General features: G+C 34.7%; 1 protein-coding gene across 1 annotated transcript in view; it reads right to left on the bottom strand.

Annotated features, from left to right (window-relative positions):
• The window catches only part of PDZD8 (PDZ domain containing 8), a 73,082-nt gene that overhangs the window by 46,701 nt on the left and 3,277 nt on the right, over positions 1–23,104 (bottom strand). Inside the window, exon 2 of the mRNA XM_045569380.1 lies at positions 383–505. Coding sequence (XP_045425336.1) covers positions 383–505 — 123 coding nt within the window. The remainder of the gene's footprint in view (positions 1–382; positions 506–23,104) is intronic.

Genomic DNA, 23,104 nt, shown 5'->3' with positions numbered 1-23,104 from the left:
GCAATAATCCCTATACCTATCACAATGGTCCTGATACTGTGCTTTAACAAGTATCATTAAATAATTTTCTCTTTAACACAGGAACAGCTCTCCAATAGATAAATTCAAAATAAGCCAATAGTGTATTATGCATCTAAAAAGTTAGGGAATGATTGCAGAATAAATGCCCCACCCCCTCTCCCCCCATTAGAGTACTTTCTAAAACATGGTGTATGTTTTTTGTAAGCTTGAAAAGACTATTTTTATGAAATTAAATTTATGAAGAATTTAAAGGTAAGTAGTACAATTTAAATTAACACAAAAGGAGAATAAAAACAAATACTGCTTAAGTACATTTTCACAGCACTTTCTTTCCCATAAGGTAACAAAACAAAGAACATACCTGCTACATTCTAACAATGTAACTTTAAGACGGCCTTCAGTAAGTGCCCACTGTTGTATATGGATATGCTCTTCATCTTCTTCAATTCCTTGCGAGGTTTGGTATGGAAAAAATGGCTTAAACCTGACAAAAATAAAGATAAGTCTAAATTTCTGAATAAACATCAAAGTTTAAAGCATAAATAACAAAACATACGTGTGAAAACAACACACACAAAAAACAAACACCTAACAATACCGCATGTGCTCTACAAAACCAAAGTTTACCACACCCCCCCATAACTGGCAGCAAATGGCCCCTTCTCTGTGGCACCCAGAAGTCCTGGTTCTTTGGCATGTCCTCATTGACAAGGCAAGACATTTAGAACAAAGAAAAGAAAAATCTAAAGGCAGCCAGTAGGCCTTGAAGCTTAGGTGGAGCAGGAGAGAGATCCTTTGTGAAACAGATGAGAACAGTGTTCCCACAGTACAAGATCAAAAGTCAAAACGTATGCAACATGGAAATAGTATATAGTCCCCTTTGTATCTGTGGGGGCTTGGTTCCAGGACCTCCCGAGGATATTAAAATCTGCGGATGCTCAAGTCCCTGATATAAAATGGCATAATATTTCCATATAACCTATGTACATTTTCCCATATACTTTGAATCATCTCTAGATTGCTTATAATACCTTATCATTGTAAATACTATGTAAACAGGTGTCATACTGTATTGTTTAGATCAGCAGTCCCTAACCTTTTTGGCATCAGGGACCAGTTTCATGGAAGACAGTTTTTCCATGGATGGGAGTGGGGGGTGGGGAGAGCTCGGGCAGTGATACAAGTGATGAGGAGAGGCTGTAAATAGAGATGAAGCCACTCACCTCCTGCTGTGCATCCCCCCCACCCAGTTCCTAAGTTTCATGCAATACAATTTTGCCATGGATTGGGGGAGTGGGGTGATGGGGTAGGGTGCAGTAGAGCTCGGCGGCCCAGTCCCTAACAGGCCATGGACTGGTACTAGTCCATGGCCCAGGGGTTGGTGACTGTGGGTTTAAGGAATAATCAATCACAAGAAAAAAAAGTCTGTACATGTTCAGCATAAGTGTAATATTTTTTCCTAATATTTTCAATCCATAGTTGGTTGAATCCATGGATGCAGAACCCACAGATATAGAGGGCCAGGACAACTATGATAGACAGTAATTAGTACATGATAATGATAATGACAGTATCAACAACAAATAGCAGCAGCAAAGGTATTCATCAGAGATGTTTGCTATTGCCAGGCAGCGTGTTAAGTGCTTTACATGTATTATCTTATTTTATGCTCACAAGCCTGAGGCAGTATTACTAGCTTCTTTCTCCATATGAAAAGAGTGATGCTTAGAAAGGTTAAAGAAAGGTTAACTTTACACAGTGAGTAGCTAAACCAGAATTCAAGCTAATCTGACTCCATCAAAGACCAACTGCACAATACCTCAGTTACCTAAGAATTATTTAGGTATTTATGTGCTCATCATTAATACCCTTATTTTTATGGAGAAGCTTGGGTTGAGTTATAAATTGTAGCCTTTAAAAAACTTTTAAAACACAACTCATACTCCTCCATTAAAGTAAAGGACAAATAAAATGAGAGAAAATTGGGCTTAAGGCCCTATAGTTTTCAATTCACCCTACACACTGTCACTAGCTATGACATTTGCTTGTTCAAAAAAAGTTTTAATGGTTTCCATAAAAAAAAAAAAAAAAAAGTCAAAAGTCAGGATAGGCAGAAACAATGAGAAACGAGAGGGGTATCTTGAAAATTTAGTTAAGGTGATTTGGTATGAGAATAAAAATGAATTCAAACTTAAGGAACATATTGCTTTGAATGGCATCAAGGTTAAGAAACGAATATGGAGAAGGAAATGTAAATCTCCATATTAGGCAGGTCTGTATTAAACAATATTTATATAAATAACACAAAAACACAGACCAAGAAGACTTAACTATGAACAGAACATAAATGTTACCAATTATATAAAAATGAGAATGCATTTTAATGAATGAATTGAAAAAAACTGATATAATTCTATCAGGAAAAGACAAAAGGGAAGGTGAGAGAGAGGGTATTAATACTCATCTATCTTAGGAAGTCAATGAACAATGTCTAAAGTTGCGGACTCAAGAATAGCTGTGTGATACTGTTTAGTAATACAGAAGTAACACTATAATTATTAGTATAGTTAACACTGATTGAATACTTAGCATGTAAAAGGCATATTTATTAACTTAATTCCCACATCAACTCTATAAGTACTATAATTAGCCCACATATTGCAGATGAGGGAACTGAGACACACAGAGGTTAAATAACTTGCCCAAGGATAAACAGCTAGCAAGTGGTAGAACTGAGATAAGAATCTAGGTAGCCTAGCTCCAGAATCTGTGCTCTTAACCAATGCCTCTTAAAAGGTGTTAAAAACAGAAATACATAGTTACAAATGGCTGCTTCCCAAAGAGTGGAACTTAGGGCAGGAAAGCAAAGGGTTTAGGAAAACAATTACTTATTTTCATTGTAAGTCCTTATGTTCTATTTGATTTTTAAATTATATGCATTAGCTAAAATGAAAAGACAGACAATACTAAATGTTGGAAACGATGTAAAACTGTGGGTATAGATTATTATAACTATTTTGAAAACGATATAGCAATATCTGCTAAACCTGAAGAGACACATACCCTAAAACCCAGCAATCCTACTCCTAGATGTAGATATATACAATAGAAATGTGCACAAATGTTCAAAGACACATGTAAGAATATTCAAAACAAGATTATCCAATTGTCCATCAACAATAGAATGGACAGATCGAGGTATTATACACATACACAGTGGAATATTCCACCACAAATATAAAGAATTTATCTATACACAACAACACAGATTAGTCTTTCGTCTCACAAACATATTGCTGAGCCAAAGAAGCTAGAGCAAAAAAAAAAAAAATGTGCGCATATGATGATTCAATTTATATAAAATTCAAAAGTAGGCCAAAAAAAAATAAGGCAATGGTGTTAGAAATCAGAATAGTAGTTACTTTTTTAGGCAGAGGAGGAGAGAGTAGTGACTGAGTGACATATGGGAGCTTCTTGATTGCTGGTAATACTCTTCTGATTGTTTTGGTTTTTTTTTCTTCTGCTTGTTTTGAATGCTGATTTTATGGGTCTGTTCACTTTACAAAAATTCACTGAGCTGAATTTTTATGATTAGTACATTCTTCAGATGGTGAATTGTTATTTAATAAAAGTATAAAGAAAAAATATATTTGATTTTAAAACGTGCGTTACTTTAGCAAAATTTTAAAATATTTAAATTTTATACCTACAGGGGAAGCCAAGCCTCCTTCTAATGTTGGAGAAAATTTTTTGTAACATCTAAAATATGTTTTTTATTTAAGGATATCTCTTCAACTTTGCTCTATCAGCACCCTTAATGCCAGCTGGTTACATCTCTATCACATGGCAGCAGTAAAACTGTTTGCAAACACTGTGATCTTTATAGAGAAAGGGTTTACTACAAACAGAGTATAAAAATATGCTGAGGTCTAGATCTACTCTTAGCTTCAGTTGAGCTTGTGTGTCCTTGCCCAAGGGATAATTCTGCTATAGTTTTCAGATCAATAAAAGGGAAAACTGTGTAACAATTGGAGTTAGTGGAAAAAGGACACATTGTCTAAATGCATTAGCAAGTCTTCTAACTCTAGAAATATTCAGGCAAAGGTTAGATGAGGATTTGTCAGGGAGGGATGGTGTTATGAAAACACAAAATTCAGAATCATATAAATACAGATTGTAGTCCTAACTTAATCACTTACAAAGCAGTTGACTTTGGCAGGGCTTTTCATCTCCTTGAACTTCAAATTCTTGTTCAAAAAAGGGAGAGGGGAATAATGTATGCTTTTGTTTCCTATGAGAGGATGAAGTAAGATTAATTCATATAGCACCACCTTTTAAACTATAGGGCACCATATAAATGTTATATGCTCATCACAAAAAGAATTCTTAAAAGTTTAATGAAGATACAACTAACTAGATTACCTTTGAGGTACCTTCCAACTCAGTCTAAGATTTTGCCCCATATTTAGGACCTGTTCTTTCTTCCACACCCATACATTGAGACCTCAATTATGGCATGAATAAAGTACTCTAAGAAAAAAACATTCTCTCTCTTTTTTAAAAGCAGCTTGTTTTCTACATGATGCTCAATAATATGAATTTTATCAATTAATCAATGAATAGAAGAGATGAAAAGGGAGTCTTGAGATATTATCTAGGCCAACCTCTTCATTTTCTACAAGGAAACGAAGGTCCTGAAAAGTGAAGTGACTTGCCTGCACAACTAGTTATTAGCAGACCTATCCCTTGGAACTAAGCCGACTCCTACTTCTTTGCATACCTATATAAACGTACACTTACCTAGCATTTATGTGCCAGGCATTATTCTAAGAGCTTTATGTATATTATGAACTCATTTCATTTTCACAACACGCATTTGAGAGTATTTTTTTCAATTTTTAACTGACAAAAAAATTATATGTATTTATCATGTACAACATGTTTTAAAATATGTATACATTGTGGAATGGCTATATTGAGCTAATTTACATATGTATTATTTCACATACCATTTTTTGTGGTAAGGACATTTACAATCTACTCTTAGTAATTTTCAGGAACACAATTGTTATTAACTATAGTGACCATGTTGTACAATAGATCTCATGAACTTATTTCTCCTATTTAATTGAAATTCTGTATCCTTTGACCAGGATCTCCCCCACTGTCGTGTATACCCACCAACTCCTGGGTAACCACCATTCTACTCTCTACTTCTATGAGTTCAACTTTTTTAGATTTCACATATTCAGTGAGATCATATGGTATTTGTCTTTCTGTGGCTGGCTTATTTCATTTAACATAATGTTCTCCAGGTTCATTCACACTGTTGCAAATGACAGGATTTCATTTTTTAAGGCTGAACAGTATTCCATTGTGTATTTATACCACAATTTCTTTATACATTCATCTGTTAATGGACACTTAAGAATGATTCCATACTTTGGGTACTGTGAATGAATAATGCTGTAATGAAAATAGAAGGGCAGGTATCTGACATACTGATTTCATTTCCTTTGGATATATACCCAGAAATGAGATTGCTGGATCATATGGTAGTTCCATTTTTAATTTTTTTGAGGAACCTCCATACTGTTTTCCATAATGGCTATACTAGTGTACAGTCCCACAAAGAGTGTGTAAGGGTTCCCTTTTCCCCACATCCTCATGTGACAGTATTTCTACAGAGAAATTTTTCCAGAGGCAGAATTGCTGGCTCAAAGAGAACACATAAGTAAAAACTGTCCTCTTAAAAAACTGGACTGCTTTAAAAAAGTCGTATCAGAAAGGTATGAGCACACATCCATTACAACGGTTAAAATTAAAGAGAGTAACCATACCACGTGTTGGCAAGGATGTAGGGCAACTGGAACTCACACACTGCTAGTTGAAATGTAAAATGACATAACTCCTTTGGAAAAAATTTTGACAGTTTCTTAAAAAGGTAAACATATACCTATCAAACGAGTCATTCCACTATGTATTTACATGAGACTGAAAACATATGTTCCCATACGTTCACACAAAAGCTCATGCATGAATGCTTACAGCAGCTTTATTTATAATGGCCAAGAATCGGAAACAATCCAAATAGCTATCAGCAGATGACTGGATAAATGGATAGTATATCCACACAATGGAATACCACTCAACAATAAAAAGGAACAAACTACTGATGCTCACAACAATATGGATAAATCTCAAAATCACTGTTGAGGGAAATAAGCCAGACCATCTCACAAAAGGAGTATATACTGTATAATTCCGCTTATATAAAATTCTTGAAAATACAGCAACAGAAAATAGATCAGTGACTATCTGAGGAGGGGAGAAGATTAGATTACAAAGAGGCACAGGGGAACTTTTAGGAATGACAGAAGTGTTGGTTATCTTGACTGAGGTGAGGTTTCACATGTCTATACAGTTTATTATATCCATCATATCTCAATAAAATTATTTAAAAAACAATGGAATATAGTGTGTAATAAGTCCTAATACAATGCTATTTTTACTAAAACATATTTCCTAATGGATATCTGTGTTACATACCTGTATAATTTCTGTAAAATCAGAATATCTCACTGTTAATGGTTTACTGAAAGTTGATTCTAGTGTTAATCATGGGCTCTCTAAGTTACTTTAGATATCTAACATCTAAGATTTTTAAAATAGTGTCTCCTGTCTTCCAAATTATTTTGTCTATATTATGATGCTGAGTAAAATATAAAGAACTCGATAAAACTGTTCATTAATTCTATAAATACTGCCCTGGAGTCCTAGAAAGAGTGGAAACCAACAATAGTGGCAACAATCTAGCCAGTGCAATTGGATGGTTCTCAAACTTTCTCAACCTACTCCTCTCAGACAGACCCATATCTGTCACATTTCAGAGGGAGAGGGTAAACAAGCCCCTGTGATTAGAAGGTCAACTATTTTCTGTTCTAATAAAAATCCATACTAGATCATAGAGAACACTATGAAATAGTCATTTATGACAATACACCTTGACATTTTCTAATTTGGTTATTTAAAAAAATGACTCTAAGCTAGATGTTAAATAATTATTAATTTTTAAGTTGAGATAGTGGGATTGTACTTTTTAAGAAGAAACAGACATATTATGTCTACAAGTTGTTTCAAAATCATCAGAGGAGGGGTATGTGGTAAGATATAAATGAATAAGAGCAGCCACAAGTTAATAACTGGCTACAGATAGGGGCAGAGAGGGTTGTTCACTGAATTATTCTCTTGACTTTAGTGTAAGTAAAATTTTCTAGAATAAAGAATTAGAAGAGGTTTGCTCTATATACTAAAACAACTTGGTTTCTGTCTTCCTGTTTCCTTTCTCTTTCTGTACTTCGCCTTAGCAACATCATTTACTCTCACTGTTTTTATCACAGCTCCATATACTGATGCCTAAAAATGAATTAAACACCTTTTCTTCAAACTTGCTCCTTCTCTCCTGTTTTCTCTTACTGGCACCACCAATTTCATAGACACTTAGAAATCTGGAAGTTACCTTTTATTCCTCCCCTTCTCACAACCAGTCTACCCACCTTCCTCTGCATCCCTTTACCTTAAAATGTCTTTTCTATTGTTCTATTAATATGTTTTTCATTGGCCTAGTTCAGGTTTTCATCGATTACTTAGACATTGGGAGTTTTGAAATTATGTTTCCTTGTCTTAAAAAGGGTATTTTTTAACCAAAACAAAGCCTCTTTATTTATTTATTTTTTAATAAAAAGCTACCTCACAGGGCTACTACCAAGATTTAAAGAGTTCATACACTTGAAGCACCCAGTTGAGTTCCTGGCAGGTAATAAGCCTACAAATTCTGGCTTTCTTCCCTTTTCTATACTTGAGTCTTATCAAACTGGCTTCCTCACTGAATCCCTAAAAGATATCTTACAACATCATGATTTTTCTGTTCTTTTGTGATTTCTTCTACCCATAATACAATGCACTTCCATCCCATCTCCCTATGTCTAAAGCTAAATTATTCTTTAACAGGTAGCTTAAATGGCATATCATCTCTTCAAATAGGCTTACTTTAAATATAGAGATCAATCAAATTTAGATACTTAGAGACTACAGTCATATTTCAGGCTTAGGAATGCACACAATATTACATCCTGCCTAAGGAAGAGAGAAGAACAAGTAGCTATAAACAGGCTACTGGGAGTCCTGTGTGGTTTCTGCCTTTTAGTTTGACAGTCTTGGGCTCTTGATTCTCTTACATTAGGAACTAGCAAACACAAGTGTTCTCCAAATTCTCCTAAACCAAATATATAAACTAGATAAATCAGGGAATGATCATTTTCAAAATGTGTCTTCTTTTATTATGCTTCAGAGGCAATACTTCAGAAAATGAGTACCCCCTGCTGCATTCAAAATATAATTTACAAAACCTCAGTTAGTCATAACTTTCATGGTATACATTATTATGCAAACTATGGAACACCAATACAAAACTAAGTATAAGGCAGAAAGAAAACAAAGTACAAATGGTTCAAAATACTCTTATTTTCTGTTACTGATAAACCATGAACCTAATTTCAAATTTTCTATTTTACTTAGACATTTCAATTGATACATGATTAAAAGGGCAATTCATACACCAAAGTCCTCCATTCTTATCGAGGTTAGTACTACCATATTATTTCTCCTGAGAAACTGTACCTGCTAACCACTCTGATCCCATACCTAGCCCCATGTCCCACATGAGAAGTTCCTTTTCACTCTTCAAGTTACACTTCAAAGTCACCTCCTCTCTGTAGTCTGCCCCACTTCTTTACCGTCTGGTAATTGCTTCCTTATCAACGTTCTAAAAGAACTTTATAATCACTTTTATTATGCTACTAATCACCCTGATTACATGCCTGTCTCTGTCTTTCTAGCTCTCTCCATACCCCTTCCTCCCAACTAAATTGTGAGTTGCCCGAGAAAAAACATCTTACATTATAGGCAGTATAGAACAGTGGTTAAGAGGAGACTCTGGAGCCAGACAGCTTGGCTCGGAATCTTGTTGTGCCACTTCTCAGCAATATGACCTTGAACAAACTTTGTCTTTAAAACCCTCAGTTTCCTCATCTGCAAAAGGAGGAGAATAATTATACGTACCTCACAATGCTGTTATAAGGATTGCATAGAATAAAGAAAAGCATTAACATCATGCCAGCAAACACTCAATAAATATTAGTTATTATTAGTTCAGCTTAAATTCTTGGTATTCAACAAAAATGCCTGGCACATAAATTGGCATTTAATATATACCCACTGAAATAAAGAAGCTATTTAATGATATAAAATACAGCTTAAGATGGAGTAACTTTTCATTATACGATAGTTGGATTTTTCTGAAAATCTTTAGAAGTTTCTAAAAGAAATTATATAAACACTTTGTTGGTCTGCTCTATTCAACAACTGTGATCTATTTTTTTAATCTTAAGTTATTATATGCATGTTTTTCTCTTTTCTAAGACCACAGGAGCCTTAAGTCTTGGAGAAGATAGAATTTGGATCTCATAATAATGAGTAAAGACAAATGAGATCCAGTTCCCAGTTTGTAAACTATCAATTTGTAGACTATCAATTGGTTCATTCCTTTTCATTCCTTTTTTATTTTCAATCAACTGAGAATTCCCTGTAGATTCTATTTTTAGAGACAATTTTGTTGAATCTGAAATTGCCTAATATTTAAAATAATTTTCCATCTTAACATTTAATAAGTTTTAAAAAAGGACAAACTCAATTTGAAGATTGTCATTAAAATTTGAAAATAACAGAAATAAAACACAAATACTGACTTACTCCACAGAATATTAAATATGAAGGATGATTCCAGATATCTGATAACTTAAATCCCTTCATTTTACTGATGAGAAAATTAGAAACTAAAGAGATTAGAGATATGCACGAGATCTAGCTGTAGACCTGAGTTTAAAAACACAAGTACACTGACATCCAGGGCAGTGCTCTTTTAGAAATGAAGTTATATTTAAACGTACTAGACTAACAATGTTACCCATTTTTGGCAGAAGCTATGTTATTCTTATTCTTAACTGCATTTACAAAAGCTAAATTAGGCCGGTATGTTAACAGAATATATACTCTACCATTAAGGCAGACACCCTAACCTGGGAGCGGTGAGGGGGAGAGAAACAAGGAGGAACAAAAGGGAAAGACAAAAATTAAAAATAGATAGCTTTTAAGTCGTAAGGAGTACTTACTAAAAATTACTGTCTACATAAAAATTGAGTTCATCTTGGCCTCATTTGCGGTTTTGGAGTATTCCTTGCCCTCCTCCTTCCATAATATAAAATGTTTCAATCTTTAAAAAATTAAAGTACTTTAAAATATAACATGTTATTATTTTGACTTACAACTTTTCACAGAGACTTAAACTTTCTTCGTTTTGTTTTTTTTTTGAGACAGTCTCGCTCTGTTGCCTGGGCTAGAGTGCTGTGGCGTCAGCCTAGCTCACAGCAACCTCAAACTCCTAGGCTCAAGCAATCCTTCTGCCTCAGCCTCCCGAGTAGTTGGGACTACAGGCATGTGCCACCATGCTCGGCTAATTTTTTTCTATATATATTTTTAGTTGTCCAGATAATTTCTTTCTGTTTTTAGTAGACACGGGGGTCTCGCTGTTGCTCAGGCTGGTCTCGAACCCCTGACCTCAAGCGATCCACCCGCCTCAGCCTCCCAGAGTGCTAGGATTACAGGCGTGAGCCACTGTGCTCGGCCCTTAAACTTTCTTCTAATAAAAGCAATAAAACAGTAAAATGTTCAAACAAAAGAATACATTCAATTCTTTGAAATAATTTGCATAATTGAAATAAAATATAGGAAAATGCTTATGTTAAACTGCTACACAGAAAATCAGGATATATTGCCGAATATAGTATGATCAAACAAACCAAAAGTCTATGCTTAAAAAAGCCTACAGGACCATGAAAATTTGAACACTAGATACTTAATGACATTAGGCATTATTGTTAATATTTATTTTATATCTAATAAAAATAAAAATTCTTATCTTTTAGGCATACATACTTAGTATTTACAGATAAAAAATGTGGGATCTGCTTCAAAATAATCCATGGATGGGGGGGGGGAGGTTAGAGATAAAACAGGATTGGCCATGAGTTAACAAGTGTTAAATTTGGGTGACAGGTATACGAGGGTTCACCTTACTATTCTTTTTTACCTTTGAACTGTTTGAAATTTGTCATAATAAAAACTCAAATTTTAAAAGTTGAGCAATCACCATGTATGATGTACAAGCTCATGGCTGTTTGTCTTCCTCAAGCTTCAGATTCCACATGGCCATGATTTCTGTCCCCACACTAGTTAATTTTTAAAAATATTGTATCCCTTGTGATGATATAAACTTGGAAGTACAAGAGAAAAAATTAATAATAGTATGTCTCCCTACGTTAGTTATCACCTTTCTACTTCTGCATCCTTAAGTTTTATAACTAAGCTTATATTAAACTGAATGTATTAAGAAACTGACTTAAGGAAACTCATGGAGAATTGTTTTATTTATGGAAGTCCTTGGTGTGTACTATACTACCCTTGGGCAAATGATTTTAATTTCTATACTCCTATGGAGAACAAAGTACTCCTGAATAGTTATGAAACTAATAAAAACAATGATAACAAATAGTGTTACAAAAAAACTTTCTCTCATTCATCCATATATACCCTCTACCTAATATGAAATGCCCACCTTTATCTAAGCTCCTAATTCTGCGTAGAATGATCAAGATCTAAAATGTCACACAATTTTCCAAAGTGGTTTTTTATATATATGCTTAACAAAAGAGTGATAATTGAGGTTTCAGGTCCCTCATAATAGAACTCAAATAGTTAGTGACTCAAAGGTGAGTCAGTGTTAACTGATATCCTATGCACCAGAGAGATAAGGTATCAAATGAGATCAGTTGATCAGGGAACCAAAGTAATTCTCTTGACCATGTCCGCCATATCTTATACCTTTTTATGTTCATCACAACCCACAATGTAAGGATCCTTTACCATAGCCCATGATCAATTAAATCAAAATTCTCAGGTATCACAGAGCTAAAAATGGGCAAATCCAAACTCCTATTCTCTACCAGCTCTCTCAATACATGTCTTTGAATAAGATAATATAGAAGTTACCACTTTATACATTTCTAGCATTTCTGTAAATTATGCAATCTTTCATATATATCTTTGATTCTCAAGACTCATAATAAACAGTATTAGAAACCTTATTTTACATGTCAGAAAACTGAAGTTGAGGAAGCTCAAGCAGCTTGTCTGTGATCACAGAGTAACTGGTACAGTCAAAATGGCAATAGATCCACTCAAACCACGTATGCCCTACAACAGCAGTCCCCAACATTTTTGGCACCAGAGACCAGTTTCATGGAAGACAATATTTCCTCAGATCGGGGGCTGGGGGTAGCGGTGGGCGAGGCATTTGGGATGATTCAAGTGCATTACATTTATTGTGAAGTCAAACATCTCTGCTAATGATAATCTGTATTTGCAGCTGCTCCCCAACACTAGCATCACCATGTCAGCTCCACCTCAGATCATCAGGCATTAGATTCTCAAAAGAAGGGTGCACCCTAGATCCCGCGTGTGTGTCGTTTGCGGTAAGGTTCATGTTCCTATGAGAATCTAATGCTGTTGCTGATCTGACAGAGGCTGAGCTTATGCAGTGATGCCAGCGATAGGGAGCGGCTGTAACTACAGATGAAGCTTTCCTAGCTTGCCTGCCACTCACCTCCTGCTGTGTGGTCCGGTTCCAAACAAGCCACAGATCAGTACTAGTCCATGGCCTGGGGACTGGGGACCAAAACCCTACAACCCCAAGGTGTATAAGCAATACTAGATAGCAACTGAAAATAACATATGGTTTAATATTTATTAAAGCTGAGAAAGTGAGGCAACAGAGGTAGCTCCTTTACATATGGTAAAAACAAACTTCAGGTTACACAAGCAGTTCTCATACATTTTGTTCTTAGGACCCCTACATATTTTTTTAAATTACTGAGGACTCCAAAAAGTGTTGTTTATGTGGGGTATGTCTATTAACATTTCCCATATTAGAAATTTAAAATGATAACATTTTAAAATGTAAGAATACACAAGCTCACATTCCATTAACTGTCAGGATGATAATGTCATCACAAATTTTTCAAACTTCTGGAAAACTCCACAAAATGCTTGGGAGAGAATGAAGGTAAGAAACGCAGATAACATTTTTGTATCATTATAAGAATAGTTTTGACTTGGTAGACCCCTCCCATTAAGGTCCTAGAACTCAAAGGGGTCTCCAACCCACACTTTGAAAACCCACTGAGTTAGACTGCAACAACTGAGTTATGGCAATTTTTTTTTAAATTTTAAGTTGTAACCCCTTACCTTACTTTAAGTACACTGTTTCTCACTACTAGATTAAAAAACAAAACAAAACAAAAAAACTTTGGAAGAAGGACTGTTTTAATGTATTCCCTCTTAGCATTAACTCTTTCCCCAGTGCATTGTGCCCTGGACAAAGATGGTATTAAACATTTACTGAATAAACTGAATTGCTTCTAAAGTCTTGCGAATTAGGGGACAGAAATAATTTTATGGCAAAATTACCACCCCCTCTACAATGGTAAAGACATGAACAATGAAGCATATAAAACAGAAGTCTGGTCTTCTTAAACTAGTAAGATGTATCAAATAGACAAAAGCTCGATTCCAAATATGAAGGAACAACAAAAGATTGGAACAAGAGAAATGAGAAGAAAGTTAATATAGTCATCCCTCCTTGTCTGTGGGTTCTACATCCATGGATTCAACCAACCCCTGACAGAAAATATTCCCTCCCTCTCAAAAAAAAGGATGGTGTACTGAATGTGTACAGACCTTGTGTTCTTGTCAACATTCCCTAAACAATACAGTATAACAATTACTTAGATAGCATTAACACTGCATTAAATATTATAATATAGAGATGATTTAGAATACAGGAGGATAAGCTTATGTGCAAATACTATGCCATTTTATATCAGGGACTTGAGCATCCTTGGATTTTGGTCTCTGGGGGGTTCTGGAACCAATTCCTTATGAATACTGTGAGACAATGTATTTTAAAGTTATAACTGTCCAGCTTTATCCTAATTTTTATCTAAATAAAAGCAAAACATCTTCTGAAGTATAAGTGATTTTAATATTATCTGTATCTCTGTGTTTCTTAGTTTATAATTACCTAAAGTTAGAATTTATTAAATGAAAATATTTCTAAGACAAACGATTGGTATCTGCATATTTGAGATAATAACAGGTCACATGATTTGTCCCAGGATACACTAAACTAACAAATCAACAGTAATTCCAGAAAAATAGAAATTCCTCATCTTCTAATCCTACTGTTGTAGGGCAAGAGGACAAATTACTTTCGAGGAAAACCTTAAGAGCACAGATATCGCCTAGGCTCCAACAATTATTACAACAGAGTCTAGTTCAATAAATTTTGTTGAGTGGCGTGACTATCAGAATTATTGAGTCCAAATCCTAACTCTTCAGTACTAAACAGTTCAAATATTTTGAGAAAGTAACTTACTCAAATATCTTAAGTAGGTAATTTACTCAATAAACAATTTACTTATAAATAGGCTATAATTTAGATAGACTATATTCTTGGACTTTTTTTTTTTTTTACAGACTAAGGCTGTCAAGAATTTTTTCTTTACACTTCATTAATCTCAAAATATCTGAAGTAAATTCAATTTGTACTGCCTACCACTCTAGCATTAGTAAACTAAAGGACACAAATTTTACCACAAACATTTACTTAAATTCTTCTCATGTCAAGAGTTTGCCATTCTGGTCCTGATTAAAATTCAAAGAGTTAAGCATTGAGAACTAATAACATTTCCAAATATTACCACAGATCACCTGTCTTAAATTTTACAGAAAGTAATATTATACTTAATAATGGTAAGAACAAAATAAGATTTTCAGTGCATTATAAAAATAATTATCATACAAATGAAATTAGCTATAATAGAATGGCTGTTATTTCAGCCACAGCAAGTTTCAGAGAACCAAAAGCTTTGAATTATTTACTTGCATGACCAAATAACTAAGGCAGCAAGACTATAGTCAGCAACCATAAGCATCCTTAGTAATGAATGTAGTATAATTTAGTATGTATAAAAGACTATTGTGTCAAAAGGACAAAAAATTAGCCTACAACACGAACACCAGATGGACCATTTAGCAGATACTGACATCTCCATGAAATAGTTCTAAGAACAGAACACAACAGAAATTGTATCTCCCCATCATTGCTACTTAAGATTTTACAGCAAAAAACAACAGCTGCTTATAATTGTAGATTATACAGGTAGGATATCAGGTTAATCCTAGGAGAAACACCATTTTTAAACACAGGTCAAAAATACCTGTTTAACTGGCACACACCTGACTAATACCTGTTTAACTGGCACAAACCTTATCAGTGACCCAAGTATACATAATAGGTACTTAATATAAAAGAATAAACCCAGTTAGGTCATTTTTACTATGCTATTCACAGAATTTTGATTTTTAAGTACATACCAACAAGCACTAATTATGCTGGGAAGTGGGAAATTTTCTAGCTCTTTTATCCAAGTTATGCAAATCAAAGCCCAGGCATTTCAGTAACCCACCCACCATATCATCAGCTCCATTCTCTCTACAATACATGAAGAATTCATGGGCATAAATACTCAATGTGCTGATTAAAGAATAAAGAGAAATATGTCCTAAAGTATTCTGCTGATTTCACAAAAATTGGCAATTATGCACCAGACTAGTAAAAACAAGTTTTATTGTTATTCTATATCAGTCCAAGGAAAGTATAATCTACAGTTTATCAATATTGACCTTTCTAAGAATGTGTAATTTAAAAGCGAAGGCTTCTGGAGTCAGAGAAGATTGCAAACACATCTGTGTTTGGTTTTTTGTTTGTGTGTGGGAATGAGAGGAAGAGACAGTGCCGGTATGGTGCCTGGACAGACCTTGAAGTCAACATGGTTAAATGGTGGAGCACTCAATCAGCATAATTTGTGAGGGGGTGGGGGCTGGGGAGGAGGTACTCTCCTTCAGTACCGATTTTATAATAGCATTGGGTTACATGTCATCAGCCTGTGTTTATAATGACAAACCTGAACCACTAAAAAAAAAAAAAAAGTTAAAATATGTCCTATATAGTCTGTTTAAGAAATCCAGAAAATACAAGTTTCTTTAGAAGACTGAATTAAAAATCAGTTACATATCTGAGGTTCACTTTGTGAAAATTCATCTGTGTCCACTTAGGATTTGGGCAGTTTCTATATGTACACACACATTATTATACATGAATAAAAAGTCTGTGCCTTCCCCTCCTAAAAATTTCAGCATTTAAAGGGCTAACTTGCTTTGTTGTTTTTGAGACAGAGTCTCAATCTGTTGCCCAGGCTGGAGTAGAGAGCCATAATGAGAGCTCACTGCAGCCTTGACTCCTGGGCTTACGTGATCCTCCCATCTTGGCCTCCCAAAGTGCTAGGATTACAGGTGTGAGCTACTGCGTCCAGCCTTCCCCATTTTTGTATATATAATGTTGAAAGGTGATATTTAAGAGGGACTTAGAAAGTGACAGAGTGAGCTCTTTGGCTATCTGTGGGAAAAACATTCCAGAAGAAGGAATGGCCAAAGCCCGTGGTGGGTGTTTGCTACGCGAGTGAGAATAACAGCAAGGAGGCATGAACAGACTAAGTGAGAGAAGTAATGAAAGATAAAGTCAGAGCTAGAGAGAATGGCCAAAAATGGAGTAAAGCAGTGAATGAGTTGGATCCATATATACTGATTGAAGGGCTGCCCTTGTTACACTTATAAAATAATATGCAGGATCACATTAATATTATACTGCCATTTTGTTAAGGACAGAAGGAAGGAGGAAATAAAAGTGGAGATGGGGAAGGAAAGAGAAGGGAAGAAGAGGAAAAGAGAGAGGCACCTCCTCAGTATATATAAGAGGCTTGTATATTTGAGCATAGAGTTTGGTGTAGGCTTCAAACTTAATACTGGGTATATCCGGGGAATGAAATTAAAGTGGAGAGGAGTAGATTTTTTACGTTCTTTATGTTCCTCAATACTATTTGAACATCTGCAAAAAAAAGAAAAAAAAACCTGACCAAAAAAATCTAGCATCTACACAGATATAGGTAGAAGGACGGATGTTTATGGTACCATTATTTATATTAGTGAGAAATTGAAAAAAATCAATAAGGAATTGGTTAACTTATAGTATTAATGATCGATGTAATTCTATGCACCTGTTAAAACAAATGAAGTAGGTATATTTAGAAAACCCAAGAAATGGTAAGTTAAAAAAAAAATGCTAACAGTGAAGTACTCAGTATGCTCCTGTTTTTATAAATTAATAACAAATTATAATACCTTTAGAAAGAAATATGGAAGAATAGTCCCCAAATTTAATAGTTTTCTTGAGGAAAAGATATTACAGAAGATTTTCACTTTGATATTACATATTTTCTAAGTGCCTGAATTTTTAAATGAGCTTATCACTCATTTGAAAGGAAAAAAAATTACTGTCACCTAGCAAATTTCTGACATATCTAGTAAAATTTCTGACATATCTCTGGCAAAATGTCTGACAAATGTAGGGTAATCAACAAATGTGTATTCAATTAGTTACCAAAAGAAAGATACATTTATTCAGCAGCTATCATATATGTGACATTTATTATCTCCAAGTAGACAGATATTATCTCCATTTCCATAGTGAGACTTAAGGGAATATAAGGCCTTTTGTCCAAGGTCTGTTGCTTGGTGTAGTGCTGATACTCAAAGTCAGGTCCACATTACTCCAAAGCTCTATCTACTGAAACAGACAACCTAAGTATTCTCTACAGCCTCCATCCAAAAGGTTTAACTAATTCAAAAGAATTAACTAATTCTGTAGTACTGGCAGTCTCTACTTATCACCTACAGTTCTACTCATCTGAAGGTAAATAATTAACACGTACACCTCATTTTTCCCAAGTACAAATACAGGAAGTACACAGGTTTATGCCAGTCTTAGCAAGACAAGAGAGATTTTGAAACTACTCTGTAAAACAACTGCTAATGACCAGGTAGTTGGCTTTATGAGTTTCCAATGAAGTGTGATGTGCTCTCATGCCTTGCCAAAAAAGTGTCAGTATGTCCTATGACTCTGAGGTAGGAACAAGGTGATTCAACAGCGCTTGCTTCCTGGTGACACTGTTCTGAGAAAATGGAGAATGTGATGGGAAGAAATGCTGGGTCAGAATTTAACTTTTAAACAAGGTATTTAGTGGCAGAAACTCTAACTTGAAATGTCAGATATTCTTACTGAACTACTGCTCCAGAGTGCCTCAGCCTGCTATAGGGAATCTTACCAAGAGGAAAAAAAAAGAGAGACATGTTATGCTTTCTTAGAAAGAAAGTGTTGCCAGCTGTTTTAGAATGCCTGAGCTGTATGAATCCTGTATATACTCTAGGAAGAAAAGCAAAATTATGAAATGTTTAATATTTATTTTAGCATGTTAGTTTTAGTTATATTTATGGCAATAAATGTGTATACTTCTGTCTTTGTTTACTTTTCAACCTGGAGCCTAAGGACCCTACACACAGGCTTCAAGAGGACTATGAATTCATGAAATTAAATGAAAATTTGTCTATGCATTTTTCTACAGAAATTTTCCACAGCTTTCCAAAAAATAGGACTCTCAAAAAAGGTTTATGAAAGTACTTTCAATGTATATGCATATATGCTCTTTTTTAGTAAGCATTTAAGCATAGTTTAAGGAGTTATTTTTAGGGGGTTTTTTGTTGGGTTTTTTTAGGGGGTTTTTTGAAACAGGGTCTCGCTTTGTTGCCCAGGCTGGAGTGCAGTGGCACAATCATAGCTCACTGCAACCTCAAACTCCTAGGCTCAAGCAATCCTCCTGCCTCAGCCTCCCGAGAAACTAGGACTACAGGTGTGTACCACAATGATTGGCTAATTTTTTAATTTTTTTGTAGAGATGGAGGTCTTCACTATGTTGCCAAGGCTGGTTTCAAACTCCTGGCCTTAAGCAATCCTCCCACCTCAGCCTCCCAAAGTGCTGGGATTATAGGCGTGACCCACTGCACCTGGCCAAGGTGTCTTTTTTTTTTTTTTTTTTTTAAAGGGAAGGGTTTAGAGCAAGGATCTGCAAATCTTTTCTGTAAAAGGCCAGAGAGCAAATATTTTAGAATTTGTGGGTGCGTATGGTGTGTCACTACAGAATGTAAAAACCCTCTTAATTCACGTGCCCAACAGCAGCTAGTTTGCAGACCCCTGGTTTAGAGTAACAGTTGGTTTCTCTCTGCAGAAATAAAACAGCATGGGCTTTGGGAGTCCAGGAGTTTTATTTAGGACTTTAAGAAGGTCACTAATCCTTCTAAGTCTCAAGCTTCCATATCTGTAAAAAGGAGATATCACCCTCTCCCACACAGGAGTTTTAACTACTAAGTGAGATAGCAATGGTATGGAACTGCTCATATAGTGCCTAGCATATACTTAGCAAACTTATTTCATTACTCCCACCCCTGCTTATATGATATATTGTTAGCATCATTGTAAGTCAATATTAAATGTTTGATCAGGCATGATGCTCCAATACAATCTACTTTATAATGATCTGCTTTAGCTACTTCCAGGAACAAAGTGTGGCTTTCTGGGATTGTCAACAGACCTGTACTTTACTGATTAGAATCTAACAGCCTCTTCCTAATTACTCTTCTCCCCTCAATGTGTAAATCAAATTTCTACCGTGAAGATTTAATTTATCCATGCATTATTTCCATCTAAAGTGTTTAAAAAGCCTCAACCACAATAATTCAAAGCAGCTTACGGAAATCCAACCTGCAAGAAGTGAAATCACTAAACTATACTTAGGTGTACTAAGGAACCTAGGGTCACAATATATTATATACAACACCAAAGTAATAAGATGTCTGCCTTAGCAGAGATACTGATCTCTCCTCTTCCTGTTTCTCACAAACCTGAAGGGCTTAAATATATCCAAATACCATTATAATGAGCTTTACTTGTTCTTTGTTTCCCTATAAATACTAACCCTGTGAAAGTATGAACTACCTTATAGCCATTTTTATCACCTTTACCATACCTACCACAACACTTAGGTATAGTAGTCTGCAGCAAGTACTTACTGAAAATAAATGACTATTTTAAAAATAATTTAATATTCATCTCTAAGACAATGATCTTGTAATTCCACTTATACAGAGATATAGAAACTGATTTCATTGGAGCAATAGCACAAGAAAGAGCACGATTGATTAAAACTTAGCTACTATATTACATCATTACTCCAGGACAGCTAGAGAATAATACACAATGTCATTGTCTTACACTTCCGAAGTATCAAAGGATAGTTACATTTCCTACTAACATTAGTAAGTAAAACTATGATTACTACAATTACTAAGAAATTTTAGTAGCTATTTTTAAGTATTTTCCAATCTAAATAAAGATACCTTTTAGAAGTCTGTAATAGAAAGAAAAAAGTATGAAAAAATAAATAAGTACATTACACTTAACTTTACAAATGATTATGTCAGCTTTCAGTGAATCTACTTTGAAAGTTTTTGAGAAGATATGGATTACTAGAAACCATCTTTACCTCAGATAATTAGTAAAATAAAAAAGTGAGAATTAACATTGAGAATGAATGTTTTTCTTCCTCATCTCAGAAGAACAAGAAGTAACTCAATTACAAACCACATTATAGAGTATGCGGCTTTCCAGATAGAGCTTAATTTAGTTCTCTTAAATTAATGGTATATAAATAAACATAAAGATATTAAAGGCTCTGTTTAATTAAATATAGTCCTGCCCCTCACCTTTAGCAGGGAAAATGGTCCTTGCTGCTCTCCAGTCACTAAGGATATTTGAAAATTTTGCACAAATACATTTCAAAATGTTTTTCAGGAGTAAAAGAACAAAACTATCAGTTATAACAAAAATAGTCACACTCAGAAGACATTCCATGAACCTATAAATTGAAATTTTCCCCAAATATGTGTCCCATACTCATTCATTAAATTCAAATATAGTGTCAATAAGTAGGTGCCCCCTCTTCTGTAGATCAGAGAAGTAAATGCTTATATAGTTAATTATTAATGACCCATCCCACTAAAGCAAAATATTCACTAAACTCAAACAAAAAGTAGCCACTATCTACTTACTATCACTGTGGCAGAGAAAGAAATATTTCAAGGGATTTTTTTTTTTCTGATAGACTGACTTTTAAAAATTCAACATTAATGATGTCTTTTAAAACAGAAAATTGCTCAATGAGAGGTGAAAATGACCCCCCCCCCTCCAAATCCAGCTATTAAGTCTTCCCATTTTCACTAATTAGCAACAGTGACACTTCCTATTTACTCCTCCAGTAGGGGTCTCAAATTCATATGAATCCAGGCCAGGCAAGTACCATCAATTAAGTGTAGCAAGTAAATGGGGACTATAAACTACTTGTAGAAGCTTATACGCCAAATTTCAATCCCAAAGCTGCTACTACAGTACATCTCCTTGCTACATCTGCTTACTACATCTCCTTGCTGTTGTTGCTATGAGAAATGCAGAAGTGGTGCTACAAGATATTCCAATTGTCTCTAACAGAAGCCAGGAATCCAAATCACACAAAACCTTCCATTTTTTAATGTTGGCAATTGAAAAATAAAAATAAAAACAGTGCGAGCCAAATAAAAAGTACATGCAAACTGAATTTGCTCTTCCAGTATGTAACCAGTCCTAGGTACACTGCAATAATACTCTAGGAACAGAAGCATCAGTAAGAATCTCGTATCTGACTCCTAAACCCTAACCACCCCTCCCCACCTGGGGACTATTACTCAGATTTCATGTTAAAGACAGATTCTCCATGTAGTAAAGAAAGAACATAAGTGGTAATTTTTCTCCCTTGAAGATAAATTCTGGCGTTAATTTTTTAAAACATATTATTACTATAATATACTATTTTAAAGTATACACTTTAAGAAAAAAAATCAGGACAATTAAGATTGAGGTGGGTGAATTAAATTCCTAACTCCAATAAATGTGTAAAGACATTTTCTATGTATTACAATTCATTTTTTAAAAATATCATTATGTTTTACCAAATGTGTTACTTGGGTAAAATGAGGTGGGTCCTTTGGAAGCAACCACTAGAGCTACTTAGCATCTCTAGGTAAAACATCAGCAACTGGCAATCCAGATAGATCACTTTGGCTTAGCAACATGAAAGAGGAAAAACAAATGAAGGGGGGAAGAAGTAACAACATTACCTGGCAAGATATTTCTGTTATGTGATGATTAAAAGTGCCAAAGGATCCTAAGACTCAATACAATTTTCTTTACTGCTTTACCTCTACTAAGAAGATTAGATGGCTAAAGAGGATAAACTAGCAAGAGCCTTCTATTTGGAAACACAATCTGCTGGATTAAAAAAGAAATGCTATGTGGGGCAGTACCCAAAGATTTAACATTATGATTTAACTTTAAAAGGATCCTCTCAAAATTTCCAATTTAAGAAAAAAATAAGCTTTATTAGTCAAACTCTTCTCAGAGTTTTAGGTTATTTTGGAAAGATATCCCACATATATATTATATTGATGGCATACTTTTAAAAAATCTCTAAGAATGCAGTATAGTTTTAAAAAAATCCACCTGGATTTACCAGAGCTGAGTTTCACCAGTTGACAGCTGTGTGACTTTAAGCAAGTTGTTTAAGTACTCTGAGCTCCATTCTCTCATTAATAAAAAAGGATAAATACTAGCTACTTTAATTCTTGTGAGAAGTGTGATATATCTTCGATGTATTATAATTCATTCTCTTATCTGAAACTTGAATCAGTCCCACATCACCACTAGTTTAAAACACTTTTGACAGAACTACACAGACAAGAGAAGTCAACACTTCCTGAGGCAGCCCTTTTCATCCTCATACTTCTATTACTTTCTTTTACTAAGCTAAAA

This window comes from Lemur catta, chromosome 14 (assembly GCF_020740605.2).
Source record: "Lemur catta isolate mLemCat1 chromosome 14, mLemCat1.pri, whole genome shotgun sequence".
In the NCBI taxonomy this organism is placed as follows: domain Eukaryota; kingdom Metazoa; phylum Chordata; class Mammalia; order Primates; family Lemuridae; genus Lemur; species Lemur catta.
This window is presented reverse-complemented; position numbering and strand designations above follow the sequence as displayed.